The sequence below is a fragment of the Callorhinus ursinus genome, unplaced genomic scaffold (genome assembly GCF_003265705.2).
Source record: "Callorhinus ursinus isolate GAN/ISIS: 27379988/994484 unplaced genomic scaffold, GSC_fseal_2.0 scaffold13, whole genome shotgun sequence".
NCBI classification, from domain to species: Eukaryota; Metazoa; Chordata; class Mammalia; order Carnivora; family Otariidae; genus Callorhinus; species Callorhinus ursinus.
The window spans coordinates 36,671,554-36,690,357 of NW_027397075.1; the positions used below are offsets into that span (position 1 = coordinate 36,671,554).

General features: G+C 34.4%; 1 protein-coding gene across 4 annotated transcripts in view; it reads left to right on the forward strand.

The window, feature by feature from the left end:
- RALGPS2 (Ral GEF with PH domain and SH3 binding motif 2) overlaps window positions 1-18,804 on the forward strand; it is a 153,129-nt gene that overhangs the window by 112,331 nt on the left and 21,994 nt on the right. For 3 of the 4 annotated variants that reach the window (XM_025878121.2, XM_073900067.1, XM_073900068.1), the window contains 7 exons: window positions 4,007-4,144; window positions 5,370-5,460; window positions 9,861-9,928; window positions 11,520-11,655; window positions 12,620-12,771; window positions 16,328-16,382; window positions 18,617-18,694. In XM_025878121.2, the coding sequence (XP_025733906.1) occupies window positions 4,007-4,144; window positions 5,370-5,460; window positions 9,861-9,928; window positions 11,520-11,655; window positions 12,620-12,771; window positions 16,328-16,382; window positions 18,617-18,694 (718 nt within the window). The remainder of the gene's footprint in view (window positions 1-4,006; window positions 4,145-5,369; window positions 5,461-9,860; window positions 9,929-11,519; window positions 11,656-12,619; window positions 12,772-16,327; window positions 16,383-18,616; window positions 18,695-18,804) is intronic. The other variant, XM_025878122.2, reaches the window with a different exon arrangement.

Genomic DNA, 18,804 nt, shown 5'->3' on the forward strand with positions numbered 1-18,804 from the left:
TTTTACTTGAGTGGTTTTGAACTTTCTAATTTTAACATTAGTAATATCACTAACCAAGTCAGGAAGTTGGGATGTAAGGTGTTTTGAAACTAGTGCTTAGTTTGGCATGTTAAATTGAAAATTAAAGTTAAGATTTCAGTTCTAAAGAGAGACTCGGAAAGTTATCGGCAATTAGGTGATGATTGAGGCTACAGAAATAAGATAATCCAGAAGAAGTACATGCAAAGTGAGATTAATGACAGAATCATGGAGAACACCAAGTTCTAGGGAACATGAGGAAAAAGGAGAATGGAGGGGGTGTGGGAAGGTAGGAAGGTTCAAGCCAATAGAGCTAGTAAAGCCCCAGGGAACAAAGAGAATGATAAAAAAATATTGCTGAGACACTAGTAAGCAGCAGGAGACCGAGAGAGATGTTTAAAGATTTAATAATGGGACGCCTGGGTGGCTCAGTCATTAAGACATTGGGACCAGGGGTGCCTGGGTGGTTCAGTCAGTTAAGCACCTGCCTTCGGCTCAGGTCATGATCCCAGGGTCCTGGGATAGAGCCCCGCATTGGGCTCTCTGCTCAGTGGAGAGTCTGCTTTTCCCTCTCTCTCTGCTACTCTCCCTGCTCATTCTCTCTCTCTGTTGAATAAATAAATAAAATCTTTAAAAAATAAATAAAGATTTAATGAACAGGTCCTTCATACTTTTGCTAGAATAAGTTTCAGCAGCAAGATGCAGATTTCAGACTATAATTTTTTTAAAAAGATTTTATTCATCTATTTGAGAGAGTGCACAAGCAGGGGGAAGGGCCGAGGGAGAGGGATAAGCAGAAGCAGACTCTCTGCTGAGCAGGAGCCCAATGTGGGACTCGATCTCAGGACCCTGAGATCATGAACTGAGCTGAAGGCAGGCGCTCAACCAACTGAGCCACCCAGGCGCCCCAAACTTCAAACTATATAGTGGGTTGAAAAGTAGATAAATTTAACTGCCAAGTGGCTGGGTTTCTGCAATATATTAAGAACTTAGAAATCAATAAGAAAGAGACAACTCAGAGGAAAAAATGGATAAAAGACATTTCATAGAAATATAAATGTATAACCTCATTACCAATTAAGAAAATGAAACTTAAAACACAATGAGATATTATTTTATACCCTCAAGATTGGCAAAAGTCAAGAAGACTGATAATATCAAGTGTAGCACAAGTGTGGATCAGTAGAAACTTACATGCTATCAGTGGCAGTGTGAATTGATAAAGCTTTAAAAAACAATGTAAAGTTGAACATTAATATACCATATAAATGCCATATATATATGTATATATATAATCTCCTAGGGAAATTCTTTTATATGTATCCCAGGAGATAATTTGTAAGAATGTCAATAGCAACATGGAGGGAGGGAAGAAGTAACTTAAAAGTCTATCAAATGAGTAAGTAAATTGTGATGCAGTTACATGTTAAGTTATTCTCAGTCTAAGGAATTACAGCTGATTTAATAATACAAATAACTCCTGGAAACAAAATGGTGAGACACAGCAATCACAGAAGGCCATATTTTATAAAATTTAACAAAACACCTATAAATTACTGATTGTGTACCTGTGTTTACTGATGTTATCATTGAATTTAATCACACATGTATAAAATGTGATTTTTTAAAGCTCAAAAATAAGCAAAAGTAAATATATTATATATATGTCTTGGGGGAAAAAAAGGAATAATCTTAAGTTTTGAAATAATGGTTAGTTACCTCTGGACGGGAGGCAGGGAGATGATACAGGGAACAAACAGTACTAGTGATGTACTTCTTAACTTACCTGGTCATTCACCAGTATTTATTATATTGTTTGATAACAGCCAATATTACATGGGTTAGAATATACTTTTTTAAATGGTAAAATCATGATTCTTACACAAATACAAAATGAATACATGTCACGGTTTTATTTAAATCATTAAATTTATAAAGGAATTAGGAAGATACTGCAACCATTTCAGGAGAGAATTCAAAGTACCACACATACCAGATAGGCACTAAAGAATGCTAAAATGAATTTACACAGAGTTGCAACACTGGTCAGCATCCACAGAGCATTATTACATTTTACTGGACATAAGGCATTGGCATTTTTATGGACAGGAATTTGTATTATTACTAGTTTTCAAAAACTGAGTTGTCATATAACTCAAAAAGTCCAGAAGACGGGACACCTGGTAATTTTTTTTGCCTATTTCAGAGTCTATCATAATTTTTCCTGATACATGTAAACTTTTATATGTGTCATATCTCATCAAAAAGAGAGGAAGGATAAAATAAGTTAAGTGGACTCGTTTCTCTTGCAAGGTGTTTGGGTGATTTTTATTTTATTTTATTTTATTATGTTAGTCACCATACAGTATCAAGGTGTTTGTTATAGAGAGAGGGGCAGGGGTCCTCTCTGGAGGAGGAATCAGATTTGAACAGAGGGTTACCTTGATTTTTTCTTCGGGAGAGGTGTAAATGTTTGCACTGTCTCCAGGAGGGGAGCCCCTGGCGGGTGAGTGACCTGTGAGGGTAACAGCAGGGGTTCTAAAGGAGGCTGTTGGGATTACATTTAAAGTCACAGTGTGTATTTGGAGAGGAGAAAGAGATTCTTCCTACTCTGAGATTGAAGGAAAAGCAGCTAAGCTAAAGGTTCATTTGAAGTCATTAAAAAAAAAGAAGTTGAGAGTCTCTAAAGAAAAGGAAGTATTTATGATAGATGGCTTAGAGAATACCGTTAAGATTTCCTGAATGGAAAAGGAATGAGTAAGATGAGTAAAAGGATTATTAAGTTGTTTTAAGCACCTATTGTCAAAACACTGCACAAGATTTTCATTTTCTTAGAGTGCAAAATAGAGCAACTACCTTAAATGAGTTTATAGTCATGAACAGGTAAGATATAAATACAAGAGTTTAAACATTATAAGGTCATAAAAATCACCAAGTGAATGGTATTATAGATACTGTATGAATTTATAACAGCATGTAGTAGAGAAACGAGGGTACAGGTGTATGCTCTGAGCTCCAGCTCTGTTACTAACAGTTCACATGGCATTAGACAGTCCTTTAACATCTGTGGACCTCAGATTCTTCATCTATAAAAAGGGGGGGTTAGACTAGACAGTTTCTAAATTCCTCTCTTGGAATCTATGAGAAAACTAAAGAACGGTTGACAATGACCTGGATATAAAATATAATTGAGATGGACAGATGAGTCTCAGAAACAGTCAAGATGAAAGAAATGGCATGAGGAAAAAAAAAAATAGGGCTTTTGTGGAAGGCAGTGTATGTGGTACATCAGTTGTGGGTTTGTTTTTGTTTTGTTTTCTTTTGAGAGTTCATGAATGTGGGGTAATGAGGTAAAAAGTAGGAAAATATATTTTTCTCTTTAACTGTAGTTGTCTTATACACTTCACATGTGTGGCCTTTGCATATCTAGAACTGGTAGTACCAAGTTATTTTGGAGGCTATTTTATTTTTGTTAGTACAGAGAAATGGGGCAGTGGGGTCGAGGTGGGGGGAATAGTTAACTTCAATTTGTAGTCACATACACGGGTTCAGAAATCCACCTGTCAATCTTCAAAACAAGACAATATACAAACACTAATGCCATGTGAACTGTCCTAAAGCTAATCAGGGGGTGCCTGGCTGGATCAGTCGGTAGAGCACGTGACTCTTGATCTCGGGGTTGTGAGTTCAAGCCCCCACGTTGGGTGTAGAGATCATAAATAAATAAACTTTAAAATATAAATAAAAACAAAATGGCATCATAAGAGAACATTTACAGAAACATTATTTACATGTCTGACCTCAGATCCACGGAATTCTAGGCCTCAGTGATTATGATTTAACAAGGCTATGGTATATCAAATAACAATAAATCCTAAATACAGCATATATTAAAATATAGCTATAAATTAGCTTTTTTTCTTCTTCATTTTATCATACTCTTTCAAACTACAAGTAAGAAACACTCATTTATCTCATTTTGTTTCAGGTATCTATTTGTCAGATTTAACATACATTGATTCAGCATACCCATCAACTGGCAGCATTCTAGAAAATGAACAAAGATCAAATTTGATGAATAACATCCTTCGAATAATTTCTGATTTACAGCAGTCCTGTGAATATGGTATGTTTCTGGGGAGTAATACTACACCATTATGCTGTGATTCTGTTGATTCATTTACCTGAATTTACCTGAAAGATGGCCATTTTTCACACAGCAGGGAACATCATCCTAATACAAAGGAAAATATGATTGTTTAATATTTAGCCTCCTGTTTGAGATCTTGCTTTTAAGGAATTAAAGTATGTCATATTTAAAATTTTAAGTTTTATCTTTTGCTCTTTTTGTAGCCACTTTGCTAGCATAATTTATAAAATTATTTTCTGTTATCTTCCATCTCACTTGATATCCCTGATCTGTTATGTAAATGGTTCTTATATTATTCAGTTAGGGAAGGAGCTAAGACCTGTGATCCTTATAACAATTGACTAGCTTTCTTCAGTTCATTATTGAATAAATAACCAATTTTTTGTTCAAGGGGTATTTTATGGAAACACATATGTAGAAAGCGCTTACACAAGCCCAGATGATGAGCAAAGGGTTGTTTTTTTTTTTTTTTTTAATGTTTTATAATGTTTGAACACTTTCAGTTTGAAAGGGAATAAAGATACCCTTACTGGTATATACTTTGAAACAGTGAGTTTACATTATCCAGTTTATTTAAAATAGATTTGTTTTGGGGCGCCTGGGTGGCTCAGTCGTTAAGCATCTGCCTTCGGCTCAGGTCATGATCCTAGGGTCCTGGGATCGAGCCCCGCATCGGGCTCCCTGCTCAGTGGGAAGCCTGCTTCTCCCTCTCCCTCTGCCCCTGCTTGTGTTCCCTCTCTCGCTGTCTCTCTCTCTCTGGGTCAAATAAATAAATAAAATATTTTAAAAAATAGATTTGTCTTAAAGCTATTTTATGTGCGTGTATACTTTTAAGAAAAACTTAAAAACTTCCTAAAAGTGGGGGGGGCGGGGAGAGGATGTTTATCAGATATGTGGGATTTTGTAAATGGAGCTGTTTGTTTGTTTGTTTGTTTTTTAATATATGATCTGAAGAGAAACCAGAGTGTGTTTGGTGGGTTTTTTTTTTATCTATACAAACAACATGCAACTGTAATTTTTTAAATTACCATCAGTTTTACATTAAATAAAATCTACCTCAATAGTGTCCTTCTAGAGTTAATTTAAATTTTGGTGCCATGCAACCTTAATTTTTCTTTAAGTATATTTTTCTCAGATTAACTTTTAAAATTCTGGTTAAAGATACACTGTGTCAAATAATTATTTATCACGTTTTGCCTAGATATCCCCATGTTGCCTCATGTCCAAAAATATCTGAACTCCGTTCAGTATATAGAAGAACTACAGAAGTTTGTGGAAGATGATAATTACAAGTAGGTTGGATCTTCAAAAGTGGTTTAACTGTCCTGTCTTCTACCCTTTTGTCCCCATGTGTTTAAACATCTGAATTTTACATCATATCATGCAAATGCCTAATCCAGGTATACATTTACAGTGGTTAAAGTATTTGTATGTATTTCTTTTTATTTTTTTATGTATTTCTTTTTAATCACTTGATATGATTGAAACAATATACAAATACCTCATATGTTCTTTTGTTTAAAAATATTTCACTTTTCTTAAGTTGTTGAGCTGATGTTAGATAGTTCTAGTATAAATGTCTTTCTTTCTTTATATTCAAACATTGAATCTTTATGGAAATTTATAATTGAAAAATTAAACTGTCTACAAATAGGAAATTACTCCTTTTGTAATGGTAATTTTGACACCTTTGAATTTGTTTTTAATTGTTTTTGTGGATTGAGAGAATATTGAACCTTCTTACCTCTAGGGTAGAGACATGTCCAGCACCACACTTACCCTTTTCTCTATTATAATAGAGAAAGTCCTTTATTAAAGATTTTAGAAATCACTTTAAATTAAAAAAAAAAAATTTAAATCACTTTTAAAATACAGCTGCCCATTTCCGTCTCCTTAACATCCACAATTCTGCCCAAGGTGGGAAGGATTTTTAAGTTTTAACCCTTTTTATTTTCAATGGTATACTGTACATCTTAACTGCAGGGGTTTTTTTTGGGGTTTTTTGGTTTTTTTTGGTGGGTTTTTTTTGTTTGTTTTTTTTTTTCAAAAAAATGAGAGGATAAAGAGCTTATTTCTCTAGAGGCTTCTGATGCTTGTGACTTCATTTGTTAATTTCCAATAAAAAAATTTTTGCTTAGCTTTATTATGCCAGTTATTCCCAGGCTTTCAAATTTAACTTTGTGTCTTTCACAAATTTTTTTTTCTAGTAAAAGGAACATACACATACTTAACTTTAAGAACTTTTCAAAGTGAGGGGCGCCTGGGTGGCTCAGTTGGTTGAGCATCTGCCTTTGGCTCTGGTCATGATCCCAGTGTCCTGGGATCGAGCCCCATGTCGGGCTCTCTGCTCAGTGGGGAGCCTGCTTCTCCCTCTCCCTCTGCTGCTGCTCCCCCTGCTTGTGCTCTCTCTCTCTCTCTGTCAAATAAATAAATAAAATCTTTTCTTTAATAAATAAATAAAATCTTAAAAAAATTTTAAAAAGCTTTAAAAAAGACTTAAAGTGAGAGACTAGGTTATTTTTCATTATTAATACAGTATATAAAAATTTTCTTGTATGCTAGTGATCATCAACTTTCTTGTTCCATTTAAGCTTCAACAGTTTTTGAAGAATAAAGTTAGTACCAATGAAAGGCTAGAAATTCTGGAAAATAACTAGAAATAACTTTTCTTCAAAGATTGAAGCTCTAGATAATATATATTAAATGTATCTAAAATTTTATTAATGTTTAAAAACACCTTTATTGGACCTCTGCTTGTGTGCACTCTCTCTCTTTCTAATAGATAAATAAAAATCTTTTTTTTAAAGATTTTATTTATTTATTTGAGAGAGAGAATGAGATAGAGCATGAGAGGGGGGAGGGTCAGAGGGAGAAGCAGATTCCCTGCTGAGCAGGGAGCCCGACGCGGGACTCGATCCCGGGACTCCAGGATCATGACCTGAGCTAAAGGCCGTCGCTCAACCAACTGAGCCACCCAGGCACCCCTAAATAAAAATCTTTTTTAAAAATAAAAACACCTTGATTGCCATCTCTTTCCCCACACCATAATATTGCCACTTTATATTTCTATATCAGTTTTTATTTTATAAAAGGTTGTTACATAGTTCATTTGAAAATGTATGAGCTTCTTAAGGCTGCAGTTTTTTCATAAATTTGTTGTTGCCCTAGGTTATGAGCTTCTTGAGTTTGATGGTCTGTATCTTACATTTACCACTATTTCTTCCATCTAAGCTCTAATTACTGACATAGCACAAAACTCTCATGTTTTGTCCAGTGAGATACAGAAGATTATCTTAAAATTTAAAATATTGAGTAGTTGTTAAAAATTTCTATATCTGGCTCAAACTTGTTGGGTTTAAAAGAAGTTAAACTATTCAGTAGAAGTGAAGCCTAAGAAATTGTTGCACAGTTACAGAGGATGGTAAATTTTTATTGACTGTGGTGAAAGTAAAAGTGTTTGAGCTAATTTTTGCTTTGCTAAAAGGATATAGTAGCCAGTTAAGCCATTAAGTCATTTTAACTGTCTGTAAACCGATGTAAGATACCTTCATTTTTTCAGGAAAGCTAATGCTGTTGTACTGATTTTTGTTTTCATGAGTAGCTAGAACCAGAATAGCCTTCCCATTATATTCTTTTTAACAAATACTTACTAAGCTTTTGCCATAGGTGAGTTATTGTGCTAGGTGCCAAGATTACAAAAACAAAATCTTGTTCTTGCCCTTAAGAAGCTCAGTCTCATACAAAACACAGCCACAAAACAGATGATGACAAAGCGGTTCAAATATTACTATGATATATGAGATATGCCCAGGATGCTGTAGGAACGTAGATCTGGGGGGAGACCTAACTCAGCTTTAAGTGGGAAAAATGAGGAAAAAAGAAACATGAATGGCTTCAGGAGACAGTGTCACCTGAGGCTTATTAGTCTTAACAGGTGAGTCAAGGAGATGTGTGCACATAGAGGGTGAGGAAAAGTGCTCCAGGGGTGGAATGATCAGAGGATGAGGGTGGGAAGCAGGGTCTTTGCTTGGGGGAACAGAAGTCATTTGGTGGTGTTGGGACGTCAGATGGGAGACTGAAGAAGACAGTTTTTTAAAGATGTAGTTGTGTTGCATGAACCTATTAATTCAGTGTGCTGAGAATCATCATTTTAAGATAAAATTAAGATAAAAATCATTTTTATGATAAGAGAGATTTAAATAAAAATGACACCTTTTGTTTATCCCGAGGTCTCTGTTTTTTTGGCGGCTTCATCTATATAGGCAACCAGTATAAACACTACAAATGAATGTGTGTTTTTTAATCAGGATGAGAATCTTTCACAGTTCCTTCATTTTAATACTGAACATAATCTCTTTTTCTCAGTGAACCAGCATCACTGTTACTGAATGGTGTTTCGATGATGACATAGGCAACCGACCTCTGACTTCACTGCTGTGCTTTAAGATGCTTCTGCTTTTTATACCACTGACAGCGGTGTGATTCACCCAGAGCTTCCTTTCTGTTCCTTTCTATTGCAGTTCTGCATTAGGAAATTGTAGTTATTTTGTTTACTTCTGTGTCCTCCACATACTAAACTATAAGCTTCAGAAGGGCAGAGATACCATGTCTGCCTTAGTCTCTGTTCTACTCCAGTACAAACAGCACAGTGCCCAGCACAAAACAGGTGTTCAGTAACTCTTTATCAAATGAATGAATTCAGTATGGTCTGTAGCCCAAAGAACTAAAGTAAACTGCTCTGTAGAAAGAAAAAGAGGAGAGAGTTCTAGTTCATCATATTATCTGTTCAGTACTGCATTTTATACTGCCAAATAATTGGAATATAATTATATATAATCCCCTATGAGGTTATCAAGGAAATAAGTTGAGAACCTATAATAGATTTATCATGATGACTATCACTTGTATTGTGCAATTTCATTAAAAAACTCCAGTCGGTAGAATGCTTTCTTAAAAAGTACTAATATTTAGACAAATACTTAGTAATAATAGGCTTTGTGGACTATACCAAAGTATTTTCTACAACTGCTTTACTATCATATTTCCTGAAATAGTTTCCACTGACAGGAGTCATAATCTCTCTTTGCTGTGGAACTCAAAACTGGATATATTATCCTAAATGGAACTTAAGTACCAGTTAATAAACTTTGACTTAGGACAAGGATTTACCAGGAATTTTGCAAACAACTTTTTTATTACTGAAGATCTTTTAAGAAGTTGAACTTGTTGTTTTGGGGGATGTTTTGGAAATTTTCAGTGCTACAGAAGCCATTTGTGCATCCAGTAAAGATTTTAGAACTAATTTGTGTAATATATTTAGTAATGTACATGAAAATTCCTGAATTTGTCAGGTATCAATATAACCTCAAGTTAAATCACTTTTTAGTCCTCCACCAAATATCTTTAAATGTGTTGAACCATTTGACAACATGAGGGTCGTTTAGGGAGATTTTTCTGTTTTTAAATATAACTTTTTAATATTTTTTCCCTCCCTGAAATTTCCTAAAATAACTGTAAGATATGCTTTGTATGAAAGAGATGAGATTTACTATTATTAAAGATTGTTCTTTAAAAAAAATATATAACTGAGATTATTTTATTAAAATGCTTAATTTTTTCCTGAGGAAATACATAATTTTAATATTGTCAAATATTAATCATTTTATGTGTTTTGTTTCTTTTTAAAATTCAGGCTTTCGTTAAAGATAGAACCAGGGACAAGCACACCACGCTCTGCTGCTTCAAGAGAAGATTTAGTAGGTCAGTGCATAGTTTTTTCTGACTACTGAATAATAGATCAGATAACCTAAAAAGAAAGAATATGCTCCAAAGTAAATAAATACTTAGCACATTTTATAATGCATGTAAAAATTTATTTTTGGTATTAAAATATATCACTTCTCTGGGTTTTTTTATTTGTTTTTTAATTAAGAAGTTGTTACTTGGAGTGTGTAGTAATGTACACACTAATTAAGGAAAATAGATACAACAAACAAAATATAGATAAGTGTTTGTGAATATCTGTTCTTTGTTTTATTAAGAATACACTGTCCTGGGGCACCTGGGTGGCTCAGTCGGTTAAACATCTGCCTTCGGCTCAGGTCATGTTCCCCGGGTCTTGGGATCGAGTCCCACATTGGGCTCCCTGCTTAGTGGCGAATTGCTTCTCCTTCTACCCCCCACCCCCACCCCTGCTTGTGATCTCTCTCTCTCTCTCTCAAATAAATAAAATCTATAAAAAAAAAAAAAATACACTGTTCTGGTCGATGAAGATTGGTTACATTAAAATTTCTGTGGTCTGAGTGGAAAATTTTACTGATTAGAATATAGAAATCAGTTTTAGTAACATTTTAGAAATTTCTCTCTAATACTGGGCTAAGTACTGAAAATAATAAAAAATAGTCACAGTCCCATAATTTACCTGTTGCATTATAATGGGGGTAATATATGCATACCACACATAATTAAAAACATAAAATTGGAGAGAATTGTTCATTATTTAAGAAATTATTAATAAGTACCTTTTTTTCAATTTCAAAAGCAGACTTTGACACTAAGCTTCATAATATTACATACCCTATAAGTATTTGAAGTCCCATCCAATAAGATGTGGCGGAAGCAAGGGGACGAGCCATGATGGTATCTAGGGGGAGAGTACTATAAGCAGTGGAAAACATGGCAGTCTGAATCTCTTAAATTTGCTTTTGTTTTCATTGTTAAAGTGCTGTTTTGCAAATCTGTGTACTTTCCAAGTTCCGGTTTTTTTTAACTCCCGTAAGTCTGAACAGTGTCAATATAGATTGAAATTTCAGTTTGAATGCTTGACCTGCCCTATATGCTCTTTCTCCAAGAAGAAGCTGAAACTAAGAGAGAGAAGCAATGTGTAAAATTAAATGAGCACTAGGGCGCCTGGGTGGCTCAGTTGGTTAAGCGTCTAGCTTCAGCTCAGGTCATGATCCCAGGGTCCTGGGATTGAGCCCCATGTCGGGCTCCCTCTCAGTGGGGAGTCTGCTTCTCCCTCTCCCTCTGCCACTCCCCCTGCTTGTGTACACGTTCTCTCTCTCAAATGAATAAATAAAATCTTTTTTAAAAAATTAAAAATTAAAAAAAAATTAAATGAGCACTGAACTGGGATTCCTCTGAGTGATTAGTCCACGCATTATCTGTGATGTGATATCCTGAGCCCTTCTCTTCTATTTTAATGTTCGGTCAGTTAAATAGAATTAACAATATTATTATCTTAAAATTTAAACCATGTTTTATATTTTTTAATCAAAGAATTAAAAAGAAAACAGTCTTTTGAAACAGTCTGAAAATTTCTCTCTCTCTCTTTTTTGCATTTAACCGCTAGGTCCTGAAGTAGGAGCATCTCCACAAAGTGGAAGAAAAAGTGTGGCAGCTGAAGGAGCCCTGCTACCACAGACACCGCCATCCCCTCGGAACTTGATTCCCCATGGACACAGGAAGTGCCATAGCTTGGGCTATAAGTCAGCATTTTTCATTTTATCTTTCAAATTTTTAAGTTGTTTCCAGTTGGATTTATTTTCTATATATTTTATTAGTTAAGTGTAGTTTTATTTGTATAACAGCAGTTTTTTCCTGATTCCGTAAAATATTTTGTTTGCCTAGAAGCATTTAATTTTTCCTTTACCTTAATTTGGAAATAAGCTTCTCCCACTGCTTACCTTTGGGGGAGATAAATGAACAATATTATAGAGTATCATCATAAAGTCAGGAAAGCAATATCCCATTTTCCTTTTACAACTTTTACAGCAAAACAGTCATTGCTTGTCTTAATCAAAATAAGTCACCATAAAAAAAGGTCTATAAAAATTACTCCTTTTAGGGCACCTGCATGGCTTAGTCCTTAAGCATCTGCCTTCAGCTCAGGTCATGATCCCAGGGTTCTGGGATCGAGTCCCGCATCAGGCTCCCTGTTCAGCCGGGAGTCTGCTTCTCCCTCTCCCTCTGCCTGCCACTCTGCCTACTTGTGCTCACTCTATCTCTCTGTCAAATAAAATCTTTTTGGGGGAAAAAAATTACTCCTTTTATTCCTAAATATAATGAAAAGGAAGCTGATTTTTTTTGTTTAACATCATTACCTTTGCAAGATTGTTTACTCAAAATGGGGCCCATAGTTCACCTTTGCCATGATTTTTAAAATAGCTATTTTCCAAAAGTAAATGTGAAACAATTTTTTTAATGGACCCAAGACTCAAGATGAAATTAAAATATTATCTCTGGCCTGGTCTGGTTTCCTAAAATACTTTCCCTAAACTGTTAATTTGAGGCTTTTATGGTAAAATCTGTGTGTTTATTAGTATGAGAATTCAGAAATCAGTTTAGGGTAGCAGGTAAATGTTCTGTATCTTGCATCTTTAGGAGTATCTTTTATATCCTGAATTAACAACAATAGTAAAAGATACAAAAAATATTTCTCTTTGTTTCCAGTTTCATTCATAAAATGAACACAGCCGAGTTTAAGAGTGCAACGTTCCCAAATGCAGGGCCAAGGCATCTATTAGACGACAGCGTCATGGAGCCCCATGCACCATCTCGAGGCCAAGCTGAAAGTTCTACTCTTTCTAGTGGAATATCAATAGGTGAGAACTACTTCTCTGAGAGGATTCAATTTATGAAAATGAGATTTAAAACTCAGCTGGAAAAAAGTCATTAACCCTAATATACGTAGAGAAAATTTGATAAAAGCAAAGTAGCAATCAGATATAGGATCATCTTTCTGGTACCTACTAAAGTTAATAAATCATGATGTTTTAAAAGCTGCTTAATGTTTTTGACTCCAAAAGGGGAGGCATTTGAGGAATGATGGGAAAAGGTGGTGGACTGTTTGAATTGGTTACATCATGCAGTTTGGTTGTAGGAATGGGAAAAGGGGTAATGTGGGTATACTCCCAGTTTCTGGATGATGGTACTATTGCCATGATAGAAAAGACCAGAAGAGCAAGCATTTGTAGGTGGTGAGGTATTTGTGAAGGATGACTGGGTTTGAGGAGTTAGGAATCCTGTTTTGGACCTGTTTGGTCCACATGGAGTTGTCTGATAGGTAACTGAATACATGACACTTGAGCTCAGTGGGTTCAGGTTAGGTCTGTAGGTATTAAGCATAGGAGTTTGCATATGTAGCATAGTATTTCAAGCCATGGGACTGGTTGAGGTCACCAAGGAAGAGAATGTAAAAAAAATAAGAGAAGACATGCTAACATTTAGAGGTCTGTTTAATTATTTTTATTTATTTTTTTTAAGATTGATTTATTTTAAAGAGATAACACGAGCAGGAGGGGCAGAGGGAGGAGAGAGAATCTCAAGCAAACTCCATGCTGAGCACAGAGCCTGACACAGGGCTCAATCTCACGACCATGGGATCACAACCTGACCTGAAACCAAGATTGCATGCTTAACCTACTGCCCCACCCAGGTGCCCCTAGTATTTTTTTTTAAAAAAAAGATGAGCCATCAAAGGAAATATGAAGGAGGGATCAGTGAAATAGGAATAAAAATCAGGGTGTGGTATCACAAAAGCCCAGCAGAGGAAGTATCTCCAGGAAGAGGGAGGTATTTAATGTATCACTATCAAATGCAAGAAAAAGAAAAGAAGAGAATGGGAATTAATCAGTGCATTTGGCAAGATAGAAGTCATTGGTGACCTTGATAAGAGTTGCTTCATAGAATAGTGGAGTCAGAGCCCTGACTGGAGTAGATTGAAGAATGAGAGGCCAGGGAATAGAGATGAAGGGGACCAGAAAATCACGACCATGCTGGAAAGGGATGTGAGGTTGTGAGGAAAATTTGTTATTACTTCCTAAACTTCTTTATTTTCTGAATCTTTTAAAATGAGCATTATTTCTTTTGATTATTAGAAAAACCTTCTTATTTTTAAAAAAGGAATAAAGGAAGAAAATATCTTCCTCTCTGGTTAAGTGCCAGGTTGCTCAGGGGCTAAGCCTGTTATTGTTAATAGGGATCATCTGAATATTGATGCATAGTCAATAGAAAGAAATTCAAGGAGTTCATTTCCTTAAACAAATTGACTTCCTTAACCCTTGAGAGTTCCAAACCCTGTAAACAAAATTGATTTAGAGCTTTCCAGCACCATTCAGCAGTTCTTTAATTCCAAAGTGCAAATGATGATGACAAAAAATGATGACAAAATTCACAAAAAAGAAGACAAGTTGGCCCCTCAAATACCTCTTCATTAATGCTATAAGCTGTCATTATGCAAATATCAACCTCAACTTGAAAACAATATGCGGAGTAATTTTGCAAAAGGGAAAAAGAACTTTCTTCCCATTAAATTAGTAAATTTGTTACACTATGGAATCTAGCATGCCACTTAAACCAAAAAATAATTTTTTAAATTACAGCTCTCAAGTATATATAATATTGGACTTTTCCCCATTATGAATTTTATAATGATAATTCTTTAGTTTATCTGTGGCTTTTACTTTCCACTGACGTTCTGTTGGTTATCACAAGATTGTTATTTATCTCGTTATTTCATTCAGTTACAGTTAGTGTCTCGTATGGAGGCCTTTCTTTTAGAACAGGAAGAGACTATTTTAGGGACGCCTGGCTGACTTAGTTGGTAGAGTGTGCAACTCTTGATCTTGGGGTTGTGAGTTCAAGCCCCACATTCGGTGTAGAGATTACTTAAAAATAAAAAATCTTTTTAAAAAAAGGAAGAGACTATTTTAATTTTTGCCTTTGTGTTTATTTTTTATTCTAAGGCTGTTAAGTGGGTAAACAGTAAAGACTGTACATCCTTGTTTATAAATTAGAACATTAGACATAGATATTACCTTGCATGGTTTATTGTTTTCAAGCTATATATTCTGGAAGGAAAGTAAATTTATAACCATAAATGGTAGATGTTACACACACACACACATAATTTATAATCACAAAAGGGTTTTTTCCTTAGCTGTAACTTTAATATACACTATTAGTCTATACCATGGAAATTTTGAGAAGGTACTCCAGAGAAATTAACCAGTTCTTGGGACAGTGGCCTCTAACATTTTCTAATGTGGTACAGACGTCTTAGATAACCTCAAGTGGTCTTGCCTAGCTAAGAGAAGTATACCCACTCTGAGTTTTATGCTTGTAGAAAAACTTATATTTTCTACAAATAAGTCAGACTAATTATGATTGATTTTTCAGTCTTTACCACATAATGCTACAAATCAAAAGAGAATCTATAAGACCCTACCACTACCAACAGAATAGTTCCAGTTTCTCATCTGAACCACACAACAAGAAAATTTTTTCTGTTATTGTTACTCAGTTTTTCCAAGGATAGTATGTATGTAACTAGTGCCACTCTAAATACATAAACAAGGTTTAATCCATCACATACAATGTGTACCTTTTACCATTGGAGTTTGTGTCTCTTATGGATATGGAACACTGGTATGAAAAGTCTGATAGACAGTTCAACTTGATATATTAAAGACAGATTAATCATCAGTTTTGTTGAGAGCCAGAATTATCTTTAAACTTTTAAATCAGTGTAAGCTGTTTTGGACTTTCCAAATTTATTCCCCTCAGTTTTTTCTTTAGCTAACGTAAAACTTTTTTAGCTGCTATTCTGGCTATAAAGAGAAAGTTTTTAGATTGTTAACAGCACCATTTTTTTTTTTTTTTTAATTTAGGGATTCCATCCTGTTCTACCTTGCCTCTGAGGGCAAAAATTAAATTTCATTAAGCTTTTAATCCTTAGGGTAGTAAAAGGTTTTAAAAGGAATACAAAAGGGAAAATACGGCATGAACCTCTAAGAATTTCACAATTATATTGGTCTTAAATTTTGACAAAAATTTTGAAATTTTGAAAAATTTTGTGCTTAGGGTACATTCTCTGATGGTAGAAAATTGTTTATTAACATAATGAATCTGAGCTATAAGTAGCTCTACAAAAATGTCTTATGCTATTTTGTTATTTTAGATAGTCTTGTCAACCAAATTCCAACATATTGAAGAATGAGCCTAGCAGCATTAATACTAGAATGAAGAATTAATAGTGGATGTTCACCCACAAATAACATGACTGTCATTTTATAAGTACAGTTAAAGAATTTATTTTTAAAATACGAAATTTAAACTGTAATTCTGATGTTTTAAAAATAGAATAACTTTTGATTTTAGGTAGCAGTGATGGTTCTGAACTAAGTGAAGAGACCTCATGGCCTGCTTTTGAAAGGTAAGAAGAATCGTTCATTTGAACTGCTTCAAGTTTAGTTTGTCTTTCTTAAAAGATATGATCATATGCATTTTAACAGGTAATATTTGTTAACATGTCTCTAAGGGACTATTTATAAGCTTCCAACTGAAGCTTATAAATTAGAAGTTGGCAGAAATTAGAAGTTGATATTTAAGTCTAAGCTAATAAATAAAGGTTTATTTGGTGACTTGACATATATTTGAATTTTAATACCTTTAAAATTATAAATTTAAAATCATAATAACCAGTCATAGTCAACTGAAATACTGTAAGTCATGATCCCTTCTCCTTTCTTTATTACTTTAAGTTTTAAAAGTTGTCATCTGCCTACAGCAGATATCATACTATATTGATCTTCAAATGTAAGATCTTAAAAATGTAGCCAAACAGTGCAAATAATTTATTTACTAAATATCAATTAGGACTTTTATATTGTCTTTTGACCATTTCAGTTCTTCCATGTTCATATTTACAGGATGCTTGACTCTTGCCAAAATAATTGCTCCCTTTTGTATATAAACTGAGCAACCTAAATTTCTAAGCAGTAGAGTGTCATTTAGATTGAATTTTGAGTGCCATATTAAAATTGATGGAAATGAAAATAGTTACCTAACTCTGTATCAGTCACTTTTTTAGTAGAAAACAATTTTATTAACTATCCGTAACGATATTGGAATTGGTTAATATCATGCTGTTTATTGGAATATTCTTGTTCTTAATGAAACTTCATGAAGATTTCTCTCTGTTATGTGATTAAGATTTTATTTGTAAACCCAGCATTTCAAAGTACTCTTGAGCCTTTCTACTGTCGTTATCAGAGTTCCCAAGTCTTATTCTTTGTTTTTGGGGGGGCCTTAACAACTTGTTTTTGCATACTATTTCTCTTCCAACTTTTACATTCAGTCTCTTTATTAGGGTTTGCCTGAAATGAGAAAAACACAAGTTGCCTCTGGCATGCTGTCAGTACAAATGATTTCAGTTCTTTTCTTCCAGGAAGAGCATCATATGTTGATTATAGAGTGTATTGTAATCTTTAGATAAAAAACATGGATGGAAAAAATTATTTCTCAGTTTGCATGCATTATAAAGTGAATAACCAGGATGGTGTTGTGTGCAGTAATCTGTTCTCATCCCAGCAGGTTACGTTTGAAGACAGTATTTAATGGTGTTACCTTCACATCTCAAAACAATGTCTTTCTTTTACAACAAATGGTTTGCTTTGCAGACATTTGCAGCTTAAAAAAATCTGTACTTGTGCCAAGTTTAAATCTGTGGCTCTGGGAACATTTTGAGAGCAAATTAATGCTTCCCAGCAAGATTCAGACATGGAATAATAAAAAGTAAATAAAGAACTAGGATTTTTAAAATACTGCTTGTAGATAGTGAATTTGAAAATAGTTCTCTGAATGTTAAACATATTACCCTCTGTCCTTACTTTCTACAGAGACATCAAATATGTTGCTGCTTAAGTTGCTAAAATAATGCTTTTTTGCTTTAAATAACATTTATCAACAGTGCTACCTTTGGCTTTTCCCAGGCAAAGAAGTGTTGGTGTTTCTATGTGTGTGTGTTTATTTCCTTTGTTAAGTATTACATGCCATTTTGGATAAATAGTATCTCAGACCATTTTTATCATTTATTGGCTTTATCATTTATTTCAGTTGGTGTGGAAATAAAATAATGCTTTTATTACTCAGCTTATCTCTTTTATTAGTTTTCTTGGATTTAACGTAAAGGATAGAGAGGAAGATATAGGTGTTTAGGCCACATTAATTTTAAGTTTACAGCCCACATTGCTTTTAGGTGTCTTCATAGGGACATATAATAAAAATGAGTTATTTATATAAATCCAGATACCATTTTTAAACTGTAATCCAAGAACTGGAATAGAAACAAAAGGATTTTTGAAGTATTATCCAGGTTTTGATAGTACTGGTTATAACTCTAATTATTTTAGCAGATTTGTGAGAGCAAATGTATATGAAATGTGTGGTATATCCTAACACCTGTATTTCTAGAGTCAGTAGTAGAAGAAAACACCTTTTTTTAAATCTGTGCTGCATGCTTAAGAAAAGAGGAGCAACCACATACTGTCCTTTTGTAGGATTTAGAAAGCTGTCTTACAGGAAGAAATTATTACAATGTTCTAAGTATTGATGATTGTGTGAATAAAAGCATATGTAATATATACAATTTATAATGGAATCCAACAGGAACAGATTATACCATTCTCTCGGCCCGGTGACACGAGTGGCACGAAATGGCCATCGAAGCCACGTGAAGGCCAGCAGGTACAATCCCCCTGCATTCAGGGGTCACAGAACTCCCCTCTGGTGTTGGTGATTGGCTAAATGGGTGTGATCTCACAGTATCTCTGTTCTTTCTCAACTAATTAGTTTAA